The sequence below is a fragment of the Bos grunniens genome, chromosome 1 (assembly GCF_055505025.1).
Source record: "Bos grunniens cultivar Pamir isolate PY7600 chromosome 1, Bosgru_T2T1.0, whole genome shotgun sequence".
Classification (NCBI taxonomy): domain Eukaryota; kingdom Metazoa; phylum Chordata; class Mammalia; order Artiodactyla; family Bovidae; genus Bos; species Bos grunniens.
Window position 1 is genome coordinate 69,823,763 of NC_141165.1, and position 16,127 is coordinate 69,839,889.

General features: G+C 37.1%; 1 protein-coding gene across 1 annotated transcript; it reads left to right on the forward strand.

The window, feature by feature from the left end:
* The first annotated feature begins 61 nt into the window (after positions 1–61).
* NDUFB5 (NADH:ubiquinone oxidoreductase subunit B5) lies at positions 62–15,175 on the forward strand. The gene is made up of 6 exons (XM_086395263.1): positions 62–206; positions 7,418–7,506; positions 8,752–8,818; positions 9,582–9,643; positions 10,673–10,779; positions 14,508–15,175. Exons 1-6 carry the CDS (start codon positions 83–85, stop codon positions 14,626–14,628), a joined length of 570 nt encoding a protein of 189 aa, XP_086251389.1. The 5' UTR covers positions 62–82; the 3' UTR covers positions 14,629–15,175.
* The last annotated feature ends 952 nt before the right edge of the window (positions 15,176–16,127 follow it).

Genomic DNA, 16,127 nt, shown 5'->3' on the forward strand with positions numbered 1-16,127 from the left:
CTTTCCGGCTTCGCCCTCTTGGGAAGATTGGCTCTCTCGGCCTCCGTTACTCTCCCCTGGTGTTCTCTTGCCCGTAGTAGCCATGGCGGCCATGAGTCTTTTGCATCGGGCTTCGGTTTCTGCAGTGGCCTCTCTGTCCGGCCGCCGTCTTGGCACCCGACTTGGATTCGGAGGCTTCCTCACCCGTGACTTTCCGAAGACTGTCGGTGAGTACTAGCTCTGGGAGAAAGCGAGATTAGGGAACGCGGGAGGAGAGATGGAGGGCTCTTCCCGGGTGACCTTGGTGGAATCCGAAGGGAGCCGGGAATGAATTGAGGACTTGGGGTTTGTGAGAAGGAGCATGAGGAAACTGAGGGCTTTCCTGAAGTAATCAGGTCGATCGTATTTAAGTAATTAGAATTTTTGAGACGCTTTGTCATTCACCTATCCTGTTGCTAATTTGTGGATGAAGCTGAGATTAGAAAGAGGTTAGAAAGCAAAGAACTAAGATCTCTATTTCTCAGGCACACGATTCTTTGTATTTTGCACCTGCGCTAGATTGTACTCTCACAAGGTGGGAAGTCATGTTGCTGAGGATCCTGACGATGCTAATTCTAATATATGGTCAGGTGGAGAGCTCGGGGCTAATTCCTTCTCTAGGCACAGTGATCCGTCTTCATGATACTTTCAGGTGTCCACGAAAATGTTTTCATTTACATTTCTTTTAAAATCAGAAGGTAAAGGACTGTAATGTTAATGCGTATGTGATGGTAAATCTAGCCTGAATTGTATTCGTTTTATATCAATGCAGTCACAAAATAATTATTCTTAATGTTTGGTTAGAGAGAAAGGGACCTATATGAAGATCGTAGGTCTTTTCCTAGGTCCTAGGAAAGTCAGGGCAGTCGTGGAAGGGTTATTTGGAGCCTCTTGGAGACTGTGGATTGAACTCAAGGGGAATGAATAATCATAATATTAATAGCAAAGCATCAAATGCTTTGCATTCATTCTGTTTGATTCCCTCTTGGTTTCTGCAAAGTGAATACAATGTTATCCCCATTTTACAGATGAGGAAACTGTAACTCAATTATTACAAAGATAATTCACTACTGTATTAAACTGAATAATAATAATGACAGCTAACACTTATTGAGCATGTATTATGTGCTGGACATCATATAGATATTAATGATATTCATTTAATCCTCTTGATCGAAAATGTGCTGTGAGCTATTTGTCCTATACAATAGATGTAGATACAGAAGAAGTGAAATTTAAAGGCAGAAAGGTTCCTCTCCAACTTAAAAATATCTTTTTCTGTTTACTGCTCTTCTCCCAATTTAATTTGAGTTATGCCATTTCACATGAAGAGGCATTATACATAGGGACTTAATGGAAAAATGATGGAAAGGACCAATGGTATTCAACGAATTTCCAGCAGGAATTTGAACCTGCTACAAAGCCACATGTGCTCACATTCCTTGATAAAAGACCTTTGTAAGTCTTTTCTGATTACACATATCCTCTTCACATACCCCCTGCTGCCCCATAGTGTTTGATCATGCCTATCTGGAGATTCAGTTCAGTTCAGTCGCTCAGTCGTCTCTGACTCTTTGCGACCCCATGAATCGCAACACACCAGGCCTCCCTGTCCATCACCAACTCCCGGAGTTCACTCAAACTCACGTCCATCGAGTCAGTGATGCCATCCAGCCATCTCATTCTCTGTCGTCCCCTTCTCCTCCTGCCCCCAGTCCCTCCCAGCATCAGAGTCTTTTCCAGTGAGTCAACTGTTCGCATGAGGTGGCCAAAGTATTGGAGTTTCAGCTTCAGCATTAGTCCTTCTGAAGAACACCCAGGACTGATCTCCTTTAGAATGGACTGGTTGGATCTCCTTGCAGTCCATGGACTCTCAAGAGTCTTCTCCAACACCACAGTTCAAAAGCATCAATTCTTTGGCACTCAGCTTTCTTCACAGTCCAACTTTCATATCCGTACATGACCACTGGAAAAACCATAGCCTTGACTAGACAGACCTTTGTTGGCAAAGTAATGTCTCTGCTTTTCAATATGCTATCTAGGTTGCTCATAACTTTCCTTCCAAGGAGTAAGCATCTTTTAATTTCATGGCTGCAATCACCATCTGCAGTGATTTTGGAGCCCCCAAAATAAAGTCTGACACTGTTTCCACTGTTTCCCCATCTATTTCCCTAAACGGAGGTAAAATTTCACTCCTAGATTCTGTTTATACACTACTCCCCGTTCTTGAAGTTCTGGAAGGATCCTTGCAGGTACTCTACACCCTTTCCACTGAGAGCAGCAAAGGATATAATAGCTGTAGCGAGTGTTACTGTGTTTTAGCTGTGTACCTGCTTTCAAAAGTATTTTGCGTGTGAAGCCTAATCTGTCACTGTGGAGTAAAAGTTCATAATCTGCTTTATATAGTTTATGCCTGCCTCTGGGCTTCCAAGGTGGCACAGTAGTAAATAATCTGCCTGCCAGTACAGGAGATGCAAGAGATGTGGGTTTGATCCCTGGGTCAGGAAGATCCCCTGGAGAAGGAAATAGCAACCCACTTCAGTGTTCCTGCCTGGGAAATCCCATGAACAGAGAAGCCTGGCCGGCTGCAGTCCATGGGGTCACAAAGAGTTAATACGACTAAGCAATTGAGTGCATGCAGGCACACCTGCACACATTCTCTGCCTCTCTGAGAACGTAAGATCCAGCAGAGTAGACAGCCTTTGCTGCTTTTGTTTCCTCTGGAGCTGGACTGCCTAGGTTTCAATTCTGGCTCCAGAATTCAATAATTCTGTGAATTTGGGTCATCACATCTGGGAAGTTAAGTAAAAGGTACTTAATTACTCAGAACCTACAGTTCTTCATCTTCAAAAATAGAGGATTTTTTTTTAAAGAGGATTTTTACTACAAATGTGCTTATATTCTGTTGACTTGACAGGGAAATAAAACCAGTCTCATTCTCACTGACAAGTATTTATAACCCTGAGATGTGCTTCCACATAATTTTGCATCTTTCTAGAAATGTTATTTTGAAGTAAACATCTCTTACCATAAGAACTGTTTTAAAAAAAAAGAGTGATAATTTTAACTTACCTCAAAGGTAGTGGTAAAGAGTGAGTGGGGAGGGTCTGCAGCCCCGAACATTACCTTCTTCAAGGCCCCGTGGCCACAACTTTCTTAAACATTTAGTGCTGCCATGTTATCATCACCCTCAGCACAGATTAAATATTCTATTTAACTAAATTATTAAATTTCTAGAAATGAGCTTAAGTCCTCTCCTCAGCTGCAGAGAGCTTTTTGTGTTGAAGGCTGATGTCGGTATATTATGACTTGAAAACCTGGGAAGAGTATTAAAATGATTTTATAAACAAAGCAGTGTGGACTTAGTTCAGACATGGATGATGGGGCATGTTAATAGGTTCTAGGGACAGTTTTAAGAGGTGTAATTGTCAGAAAGATAAAGGATGTGTTTTCTGATACATCTGAAAATGGGGCTCTTGGAATTGGTAGGTGTTGAGAGAGAAGGCTGCAAAAAGGGAAGTCAGGACCACATTAGGGCAGCTGGTAAATACAAAAGGGCTTCCCAGATGGTGCTAGTGTTAAAAATAAAAAACTCGCCTGCTGATACAGGAGATGTAAGAGACGCTGGTTCGATCACTGGTTAGGAAGATCCCTGAAGGAGGTTGGAAGATCCCTGAAGGAGGGCACAGCAATCCACTCCAGTATTCTTGCCTGGAGAATCCCATGGACAGAGGAGCCTGGCAGGCTACAGTCCATGGGGTTGCAAAGATTCAGATATGAATGACTGAAGCGACTTAGCACATACACGCTGAATAAAAAGCCAGAGTATCTTAACAAGTTGGTAGGCAGCCGAGAATATTTAGCAGAAGAGCAGCATCAGTAGTATGTTTTAGGAAGATGCATCTGAATATTTGGTGGACTTATCAAGCGTGTTGATTACTTAATCCAGTGAGGTGAAATGGGCATGGAGAGAAATGGAAAGTTTGAATTTTAGAGTCACGAGGCCTTGACAACTGATGGATGAGGTGTAGGAAGACAAATGAGATTTTTAGTCTGGGTAATTGAGTTGGTGGTACAATTAACTGGGAATAGTCAGAGAATGAGGGAAAGAAAATTAGTTTTGGGGGTTGTCTTAGAGACACACACAAAAATCTTACATTGAACTATTTGATCCTCACAGGTATCACAGTTGTCCACAACATAACTTTCCTGAAGTTATTTACATTAAAAAAAAAAGGTTATTGAAACCTTACTTCCACGTAATTAATGAATACCTAATTGAGAAATTCCAGGCTTTAGAGAGTGGTAGGAAATGCCTGTTTTTGTGGCAGAAGGATCTGAGTTCCAGAAGTCCTGCCAGCCAGCTGGTTGTAAGCAGTGTTCACGCTAATGATTTTAGACTGTAAGCAGATGGTCCTACTGTTAATACAACAACAAATCATGAAAAGAGTTTAGTACTATAAGGTATCTTTTAGAACAGTTAATAGTATAACAGTTATCTGGTACATTTAATGACATGAATATTTGTTGTTCAACAGTAGAGTAATTATATGTGATGAAAGCAAGAAGTTTACATTACTGTTTAATATTGCTAGAATGCAGCCAGTCCAAGCTTTCTTCCATAATTTTTTTTTCTGTTATAGTTTCTGTATTTGTTAATACTTGGATTCATAAACAGTTGTCCCTAAAACCCCACACAGAGTTTAATCCTTGTATGTATGTTTGTGTGTATATATTTCTGTCTGAAAGGGAAAGTTGAGACTATACTGTCTCTTCTGAATTTACTTTCAGGGCCCAAAAAAAGGATTCCCTCCCAACTTTTTATTTACTTAAGAAACGTAAATTCAACGATAGGGAGCTCCTGCCACTTGCGGACTCTAAAGAGCACTGGAGATACAGTACTGAATAATTCAGCTTAGCGCTTATTGTTCTAAAGGAAATAACCAAATGACATTAAGAAGAATAAGTAGGTGACCAGCTTTGGATAGGGTAGTCAGAGAAGACTTCTTTAAAGAGGTGACATTTGATCTTATCTCTGAAGGATGGGATGAGGAGGTGGCCATTCGAAGAGCCTAAGGAAAAGCTTTCAGGCAAAGGAGAAAGTAAGGGCAAAAACGTGAAGTCAGGATGGAGTTCTTAATGATGGAAGGAAATCATTCAGATTGACCAGTAGGAAAGATATGTCTTTTTATTCTAAGAGGAGCCATCTGTCAGATTCTTTGAGAGAAAAGATCTTAGAAATCTTCTAGGCCAACCCCCTGTAGTATGCATTGTTATATTCCATTATTGACACTCAAATAACTTCAGAGTGGGGGTTGGAGAGGCAGTTCAGTTTTATTTTCAACTGCTAAAATTGTCAGAAACTTCTTTCTTGTATTAAGCTAAAAATACTCTTTCACACATTGATCCTAGTTCTTCCTTTCAGTTCAGCACAGCCCTTGTCAGTTGACAACCTCAGCTATTTAAAGACACTTGTCTGGTCTCCACCCTGACTTCTTTTTTGTAGACCAGTAAGCTTCCATGTTTTCAGCAGGTCAGTTTCCAGCGTGTTTGCCATCCTAGTTGCCTAACTTGGGGCATGCTCCAGACTGTCCCTCTAAAACAGTGTACTCGAGGATGGACATGCTTCAGCAGGTCTAGTTAAGAGGTGGGTTGAGGGTTCCTTCTGTTTTGACCCTGTATTTCTGGTACATCAGATTAAGATTGGATTACCTGTGAGTTTTTTTGATAACCACATGACACCAGTGACTTTTCTTTTCCTTTCTTTCTTTTTGCTCGCACCACAGGGCTTGCCAGATCTCAGTTCCCGGACCAGGGACTGAACCTGGGCCACAGCAGTGAAAGCCCAGAATCCTCACCACTGGGCCATCAGAGAACTTCCACCAATGACTTTTCTTAAGTTTGTGAGCAACTGAATTTCTGGATGGTTCAGGCAGGACTTCCCACTTACTATACTTAATCCTTTTAGATTCAGCCTTTTGTAAATGCAGTAGGAGGGGTTTGGGGAGGATCCTATTTCGTCATTGGTGTGGTAGCCACTCTTACAGCAGTAGCTCTGTAATGTCAGGAATACCATCTCCACCTCATCTAGGCCATTCATAGAAATCGTGAGAGAACCCTTTGGCAGGTTACTGCATGAGTAATCTGTAGCTTTTGGGTATGATCAGCCAGTTACCCGTTACCAGTTTTATCTAACTTGCTACTTCTCTCGGTTTGTAATGTACCTTCCTTGTACTCCCCTAAGACCCCACCAACCTGTCTAAAGAGGAACTTTAATTGGGGCCTGTTCTTTTCTGATACTATATTCCTTTCTTTCCTTTGTTGTCCTTATAGATTTGTAATTTTGTTATCTACTTTTTCTCTCCCAGCAGGATCTATATACCTTTTATGCTATATACCTAGCAAAGACCTGTACGTAGTGGGCACTTAAATATTTATTGAATTAGTGAGTGGTTTGTACTATTATCCAGCCTATTTTTTTTAATCTCCTCCACAGAAATTTCTGTTGTATCTTTCGAATGATTTATCGAACTACATACTTACCTTGTCAAATTCTCTTGTTATTTTAGAGGCCTTAGTAGTGTGATTTATACTTAGTAAATTCACGCTAGCTTCTAATTCTCTTGTGAATTAACCTTCTAAGTTCATTGCAAGCTGCTGCAGGTAGTAGCAAATTTTAAAAGACAGTTCTTGTTTTCAAGGTACTTAGATTTCACTGGGGCAATTAAAGCAGGTTTGCACACCATTAGAGTATACAGCAGTTCAAAGGTAGGAGAGCTCTCGTCTTAGCTGGGAAGCATTTGGTTTTTTGGAGGATAAGATGTCATCTGGGTCTAAACAGTAGATTTCAGGAGGAGGGGAGGTTGTCCCTGACATTTAAGTTTGAGCAGTGAGTACAATCTTTCCGACATCTATTATGACTGAAATTCCTTTAATAATTCAAATTCCTGCTGGATTGAATAATTATCTTTCCATTTGTTTTGCATCAAGTCCCTAATGTATATTGCCTCATCATATCAGACAATTTAAATTCTTTTGCAGCATTAGCAAATATTTATTGCAGAGATAAGTAAAGAGTTCTGTGATCCACCAAGAGTCTCTGATCTTCCTACCTGCTACTGGAACAAATTCTAATAATCATTTAGATATTTTTTCAATAAATGTCTTGAATATTGATGAATAAAAATGACAATGTTGAATAAAAATGAGGAGAGTTAAAGTTTAGAACAGTACATCTTAAACACACACATATATATTTTGGCAGAGAAGGGATGCTTTATGATGATTCATATTAAACATTTATGCATGTACATTTTCTTATAATCTGATTTTTATCTCCAAATATAACAATATATTCCATATAAGCCTTGTATATAACAGGACAACTTAATATTTTTAGCTCCTGTGCGACACAGTGGAGACCATGGGAAAAGACTGTTTATTATCAAGCCTTCCGGATTCTATGACAAACGTTTTTTGAAATTACTGGTGAGTTAAAACTTTTGTTGAACTAAACTCTATGTATAAACAGGAATTTTTTTTTTCCTATTTAGTAAACATCTTTCTTTTACAAAAGATTCTGTTTTGTAAATGCATATTCCTTTTCTCAAAAAATATCAAGGTTTTGTAGTAAGGTCTGGTTTGTTATTGAATTTATTTTTAAATTAGTGAGACTCCTTTTTTCAAGAAAAATTCAGACATATTGGAGGTATAAATTGAGCTATTTCTTTCTCCTCAAGATTATGGGGTTTTGAAATAATCAGCTGTGTTCTCTGCCCCCCTCCCAGTCTATAAATTTTAAAACTGAAAGTGGATTCATTTGGTAATAATTATTTGTATTACTAAAATATTCTTTAAATTAGCAAAGAACTCATTGAAGGACTTCTTTAAATATATAACTCCATTATTTTGAGATGATTTTTTAATTCTTTGTTGTTTAGGAACATTGATCTCAGAGAGTGAAGCAGGGTATTAACCATATATTTGTATCTCAATAGTCTATAAGGAAAAGTAAAGACTTAGAAGGTGGAAGATTGTCCGGACTCTGCCACTGTTCCTAAAGCTATGACCCACTGGCTGCCCCTTAGACCTTCCCCTGCCTCCTATTGTACGTAATGCCCTTCTTATTGCCGGTGGTTGACCTCCCCCTTTTTTTGTGATGACCAACTCAAACTCTAGAAATCATCTTCATCTTATATTTTTATTCTTAATATAAAAATTTCTGGGACTTCCCTGGTGGTCCAGTGGTTAAGAATCCATCTTGCAATGTAGGGAATGAGCATTCCATCCCTAGTCAGGGAACTAAGATCTCTCATGTGAAGCAGAGTAGCTAAACCTGCAAGCCACAACTAGAGAGTCCATGCGCTGCAACAAGGTCCTGTATGACTCAAGAAGATCCAGTATGCCACTGCTAAGACTGGACAGACACAGCTAAATAAATAAATGTCCCTTAATACATTGCTTTAACTAGAAACTGAAAAATCACTTAAATATATATTGCATTATACTTGTGAAATCTGACTTTTTTCTTTAATTTTTGATGCTAAATGTAGGCATCTAAAAACTAGAGCAAAAGGAAATTATAGAAATATATCGCTTTATATCACATCTCCAATTTGGCAAGTTTATTTTATAAGAAATATAAGGAAATCATGTAATGAGGGTAGTTTGAGTGTGAGGAAAGATAGGAAACGGTTATGTGAAAACTTTTTTTTTCTTTTTTAATCTTAACAGAGATTCTACATTTTATTGACTGGGATTCCAGTAGCAATTGGCATAACTTTGATAAATGTATTCATTGGTGAGTATCTTCCCCACCAACTAGACTAGTAAGTTTTTAAGACCTGTGTACATTAATATAAAAAAGAAATTATGGATATTAGAAGGGAAAGTTCTTTAAATAAAAACTTAAGCATGAGAATTCATTTCAACCAAATCTTAATCTGCAGTAATGTACGGTGGTTCTTTTTCTAACTGTTTTCCCCAAAAAACCTTTAAGGTCACTGACTTTATAGACCACATTAAAGACCTGACTTCTTCCTCCTTCTCAAACCAGCTTTGATAAGTCTGAATGAGGAAAACAGAAATACAGGTGGAAAACAAGCTGAGGGATAGAACAAATTTTTTTATCCATCCTGGAATATAGAAAGTTATAATCTTCTTAAAAGATGGATTTGTGAATGACAGTAAATACTAGGTTTTCCTGGGAAATTCTGCTCGAAGTACTTCTAAAACTTCAATCCTTGAATATTTTGCTTAGGAGGTTTAGGGAAACTCAGAGGAATAATTTGTTTTTTATTATATCTTGTTACACTAAATAAAAACAAAATGAGAACTCTTGTATAATACCTATATGCAAAGCCTTACACATAGAAGACATCTAAAAAAATATATAGTGAATGATTTTCCACCAGATTGAAGTGAATTTAAAATATTAGACATCTTCATTGCTACAAACCAAAAGGTTCTTTAAAACCACAAGAGATAGGTTTCTTATTTAAATGGTGAAAAATTAACATAAACTCCTGTTACTAAAGTTGAACATCAGTGTTTTCTCTTACTAGGTGAAGCTGAGTTAGCAGAAATTCCAGAAGGCTACGTCCCAGAACACTGGGAATATTTCAAGGTTGGTATAGGTCACTAAAAGTTATTTGCAGGGTTAGGTGCCTTGTCAGTGTACTGGTTAATAGCTTAATTTAGCAATTGTGATACAGTTTTAAATTCAGTTTTTTATATCAAATAAATGATGCATTTTGTATTCACTTTTTGTAAGCAATTTCTTTGGGTAATTATCTGCATTGTTATATTACCTTAAGCTTCATGATTTTTTAAAGACCGACTTTGTACTATGTTATTAACCTAGCATAGTAACAAAATTTATCCTATGTTCTACACCATAGGAAAAATTGTCCTGATACTAATGCTGGCTATGATTTGTTGAATACTCACTGTGTAGCAGGCATTTTGATAGTGTTTTACAAATATTATCTCATTCCATGTAAATAGTACTATTATTTTTCCCACTTTAAAGCTGAGGAAGCTGAATCTTAAAAGGAAGTAGGTGACCTGTTTCAGGGATAGGGTCAGTATTGGAACCTAGAGGGTCTTGACTCCAGCACCTGCACTATGAATTAATCATTTTACCATACTGTCATTGCTACTAAAGTCCCAGATTAATTCTGTTACTTGTCTTTATAAGTGTTGTAGTAAGATGGCCTTGATTACAGTGTGTGTTTCCATGTTTTGTTATCTGAATGAATTACATTTTAGAAAAGAAATATTTCATTATTAAATCTTAAGGTAAAGCCATACAATTAGCTTATCTTTGCTCACTGGTAAAAACAGCTCCATTTTGGGATCACCAAACCCCAGCTTTCACGCTGAAATCTGCCGCTTAAGATACTCAGAGCATAGTGTAATAAGAACGAGCACAAGTTTTGGAGTCAGACTGGCCTGAGTCCAGACACTGCAACCTAGTAACTGTACAGTCTTATAGAATTTGCTCACCTGTAAATGAAGACAAATACAGTATCTACAGAACGGATTACATAAAAGTATTACTGATTAACCTGAGATGGTCCTTTTAGGAAAACAGTACACTGGAAAAGTGATGTACTTTTTAGACACTAATCTTAAAACAAATTTTCTCTTGTAGCATCCTATATCAAGATGGATTGCCCGAACTTTCTTTGATGGTCCTGAAAAGAATTATGAAAGAACAATGGCTATCCTTCAAATTGAAGCTGAAAAGGCTGAATTACGGTAAAAGAAGGGTGGGGGGTGGAGTGCAGGGAAGAAAATCCTTTCCTACAGTTGCAAACCACAGGAAGAAATTTAATAAAACGATTTCTTCAACACTGTAAGATGCTCTGTGTAAAAGGGTGAAGATGGCGAGAGGATCTTCGCCATCTTTAAAGATGATGCATTGGAGGCTAGGAGACTATTCGGGATAATATCTGTCACATTATTACAAGGAATTCAGGAAATGTCCTGACTCTTTAAGTGCAAAGCAGCCCTCTCCTTCCCCTTCTCCCTGCGATTCCCTTTTCTTCTGCACCCAATCTGATCCTTTAAGGTGACCACTATTTAATAATGATTTCTTGTATACATTCCTAGGAAAAAGTTTTTACATTAAAAATATATATTGTATATATCATTTACAAATTGTATTAACACAAATGGAATCCTGTTACCAACACTGTTCTGTGCGTTTTTTCATTTCATGTAAATACATAGTCATCCCTTGATATCTGTGAGAGATTGGTTCCAGCACCTCCAGCAGATATCAAAAATCTGAGGATGCTCCAGTCTCTGTATAAAATGGTGTAGAACAGTCAGCCCTCTGAGGATAGGGAGGGCCTACTGTATCTTGATGATCTCCTGTAATAGCATATACTCCATTCTTTCTAATAGTTGCACCGCATGGATGTGCCTTAATTTTTTTAACCATTAGGGGACCTCTTGTTGGTTTTTAGGCTCTTTTCAAGTTTTTTGATATTGTATATTGTGCTGTGCTGAATATCCTTACGTATGTATTTTGCTTATTTATTCAGTATATCTGGAATATAAATTCCTAGCAGTGGCTCTGTTAACCACATGTTATGCTTTACATTTTTAAAAAATGTATTTGTTTATTTTTGGCTGTGCTGGGTCTTCTTTGCTGTACAGGCTTTTCTCTGGTTGGTGACAAGCAGGGCCACTCCCCAGTTGTGGTGCATGGGCTTCTCATTGTGGTAGCCTCTCTTGTAAAGCATGGGCTCTAGGGGGCGCGGGCTTCAGTGGTTGGGGCCTGCGGGCTCCAGAGCAGTGGTCCAGAAGTTGTGGCACACAGGCCTCGTTGCTCCAAGGCATGTGGGATCTTCCCAGACCAGGGATCGAACCTGTATCTCCTGCATTGGCAGGCAGATTCTCTACCACTGAGCCACCGGAGAAGCCCATGCTTTACATTTCAGATAGCTCTTGTCAGATTCCTCTTTAAAAAGTTGTACCAGTTGTCTTTTCTGTCATCAATACATAGTAGTTAATTCTGTTTCTCCATACCTTTCCCAGTAAAGGAATTTATCAAACCTAAATATTTTTGCTCATAAGATCGTTGAAAATGTTATCTCATCATTTCAATTCTGTATTTTTTGGCAGAGTTGAGCATTTTTTCATCATCTATTGGTTATTTGTATTTCTTTTTTATAAATTGCCCATTTTTCTACTAACTTGTGCATTGATTAAAATAACCCCTTTTGTTTTTGTTGCAGATTTGTTTTCTCTGGCTTGTCATTTGTCTTTTGACAGTATAGAATTTTTTTGCAACATAGTGTTTTTATGTTTCAGATAAAAAAAGTGCAGTAATACCTAATATATTTTGAACACTTACTAGATACTGACACTTTAATTACTTTATATAAATTACTTGTTTAATTATTGTTAGGTTTGTCAGTCTTTTTCTTTAGCTTCCAGAATTTTATGTCATGTATATGTCTTTGTGAGTAATAAAATAAGTAAATATACAAGTGCCAAATTATTTTTTTAATGTTTGCTCATATTTCCTTTGGCTACTTTTAAATATGATCTTATTTGAGATTTATTTTGCTATTTGGAGTGAGGTTTACATACAATCAGATGTACCCATTAAGTTCAGTGAGTTTTGACAAAAATAAACTGAAATCACCACAATCAGGTCATTTTGATCACCTAGTGAGTCCCTTTCCTGTCCCTTCAGTCAACCCCCTTCCTCACCTCTTGACCCCAGGCTACACTGATTTACTTCCCATTCGTTCTGTTTTAACTTTGTAGTTTACAAAAATTGCTATGGTATTAAAGAATATTTAAATGATTAAATGAACATATGATTAGCTTGTTTTCTGGATGTAAAATTACATGTATATGTAGTTACCATATAGAACTGTTATTAAGTATTTAAGAGTGTGTTCAGCATTATGCCTCATATTTGGTTAACTTCGGACATTTTTGAACTTCAGACATATACCTTTGGTAAAACACAAGATTCTAAAATTTCTTAGACATATGGAGATTGTGAATAATTTCAAAACAAAGTAAAAATAAAAGCAGGACTCTGACTTTTACCCCTAAAATAAAAATGCCAATGTGAGCATGGAATGGGGAGTATCTACAGTTTTTTAAAAAATACATGTTTAGGTGTATAGCAAACTGAATCGTAAATGAAAGGCATAAAATAGGAAGGGACTGTCTTCCATAGGGAGATAACTGTTAGTTTCAACCCTCCACAATTTTTAATACTCTCTTCATGTGTATATATACACAGTCACAAATGCTTTTTTCTGTTTTTTAATGAAATGGGAAGATGGTACACATATTCATTTTATACCTTGCTTTTTTAACCTAACAGTATATCTGGCCCCTCCTTTCCATGTTACTATTTACGTAGATTTCCCTCATTCTTTTTAACAGGTGCGTAGGCTGTCCATTATATGGGTGAACCATAATTTGTTTAACCAGTCTCTGTGATGAATATTTTAATTACTTTCATTTTGAATAATTACATTCTAAAGAGTAAAAAAGAAAAAGATTGTATTTAATCTCCCCAAAAGAGAAATATATTTTCTTAATAAATATAAATATATTATCTTATACCACCGCAAAGATATATTATCTGTCATAGATTGGGTTGGTAAGCTGGTTAAGGTTAATAAAGTTAATAAATAACTATGATAAATTTCCAGTGATGTAAAAAGTTAGTATCTATGTAGTCTATAAAAATGGAAAGTAAAAGGCCTGATGGAAAAGGGATTATTCCAGGAATGTGTGGTAGTTTACACAAAGGCTTGGCTGTGAAAAAATGAACCTATCTTTCTAGAGCAGAGATTATTCAGTTTGTAAAGAAGGCGGAGGACGGATAAGTAGATCTTAGAGTTGGAGAATGTTTTTCTTTATCCTGGTTTTCCTTTTCTTTACCAGTATTGATGGTCTGTCCAGTGTTGACCAGGCTCAGTGTGATGTTGGTGGCTAGTGAATGAGACACCGTCCCTGCTGTCGAAAGGTCTTCTGTCCTAATAGTAATGGGCAGCCAGTGTAGACGGCATGTGCGCTCCTCAGGAAGGCCTGTTCCTGTTTTAATTCCTAGCATTTGGCACAACAGATAGTCATAATAGTAGACATTCTGTAAATGACTCTCTTAACATTTAAAAGGCAAGAAGACAGGAAATGCATTACCGTTGTTCAAGTGAAAGTGATTTGCCCAGACAAAGAACAGGGACAGGAGGAGAGAATTCATTATCATTTCAAGTGATGCTTGAGGGATTAAAAATAATATTCATTGGCTAACTACATAAGCAAGATAATAAAAGCCAAAATAAGTCCCAAATTTTGCTTATAGGTGTGTATCAATGGATCTGTGGAGGGACATTATATTTTACACAAAAGCAAGACTCTCAAGTGGTTGTTCTTTACAGAGATAATTCATTACATTTATAATTGGAAATGCTGTAATCACAACATCACTATTCTATTTCTTACAGATTAAAGGAGCTGGAAGTACGAAGATTAATGAGAGCAAGAGGTGATGGCCCCTGGTTTCACTATCCAACCATCGATAAGGAACTTATTGATCATTCTCCAAAAGCAACCCCTGACAACTAATCTTTTGTTTCTCTAAGTACAAAGTATATTGTCTTTAGGTTAAAATAAATTACTAAATATATTCTGTATTTTTTCTGTGTGATAAATGAAAGATCATTTTCAATGCTCTGTTTCTCAATATTGGTTCAGATTAAGGCGGTTTTGTGTGCGATTTCATTTTTTTCCTCAGCTTTACTGAGGTGTGACTGATGAAGTTGTAAGATGTTTAAAGCGTATATCATGATGACTTGATATATATTGTGAAAGGCAGATTCAGGTTTCTGGTTTGGGGCTTTCAGTTTCCTCTTTTAAGAAGGTTTGAATATGATAAAAAAAAATTCAGAGAAATCGGAATTTGTGAACTTATAAAGGTGTATTGTTTTACTTGTCTGATAAATGGAAGTTAGAGAAACCTATGTTGAATATCAGGAAATATGCAATTTACATACATGTGAGTGTTGTAGATACCTAGATTACTCAAGGGCAACTCAGAATTTTAAGTTATACAAATGTTGAATCAACTATATAAAACATTAACACCTTAATAAACAATTTTTCAGTGAACACATCTCAAAGTTTAATGTTTTCATGGTTTTTAGCCATAAATTGTTCTTTTTAAATGTATACACATGTTCATTTCTTTTTAAGATGCAATATACAATATTCCTTAGGGTCTTTTTTTGTAAACACTGGAGGGGTTCCACAAGGTAAAATAATCACTGCAAAAATTGTGAAATGAGTAAAAGCTAAAATAATGCCTGTCATTTATTAAGCATTTACTGTCTGCTGAGCACTGTGCTGAATAACTGAATTTACTCACTTTATTTTCAAAATGACCTTAGGAGGTACTATTACTTTCTGCATTTTACAGATGAGAAATTGAAGCTCAGAGACTTTAGACACATACTTAATGCTTCAACTTCCAAAATGAACTTTTAGCTTCAAAAATTCATTTTCAGTGAATAGCTTTTGAATACCCTTGTGCCCTAAGGGCCGTTTACAATCCAGCCATCATCCTTTGGTGTGGTTGCATTTTCTTATTACCCCAGAAGAGGGCTGCCTCACCCAGCTACTTGCAGATTTTGATCTGAGGATTCCTGAAGCAATCGAATTACCACCTCATAGTTCTGCCAGAGTATTTGGGAGAAGGATGTCCTATCCCTGAGCCCCTGCTTGCAGGAACCATTCAGTTTTGTAGGAGAAGGGGAAGGAGCATGGAAGCAGATAAGTCTTGTCAGAGGACATTGTTCATGATGCTACACCTACGTACCTTTATGTTCAGTATTTTTAGACTTCACATGTTATTTTTCAACACTAATAACTTTTATTTTCTCCTTTCTATTATTATATACAAAAACTTCTAGAAGATATAGAAAGTGTTACAAGAAATACTGATAATCCCACCATCCATAAAGAAATCTGAGAAATTTTCTTGAATTTTTTTTTTTAGCATAGCTGGGGTCATATACAGATATAATGGAGAGATTTTTTAAAAGCAGTTTGAAAGTGTTCTTGGAGGA

Excerpts from the sequence above, each read along its gene's own strand:
- NDUFB5 (XM_086395263.1), top strand. The coding sequence starts at position 83 with ATGGCGGCCATGAGTCTTTTGCATCGGGCTTCGGTTTCTGCAGTGGCC. Across the intron at positions 9,644-10,672 it reads AACACTGGGAATATTTCAAG|CATCCTATATCAAGATGGAT; the intron begins GTTGGTATAGGT and ends TTTCTCTTGTAG. Across the intron at positions 10,780-14,507 it reads GCTGAAAAGGCTGAATTACG|ATTAAAGGAGCTGGAAGTAC; the intron begins GTAAAAGAAGGG and ends TATTTCTTACAG.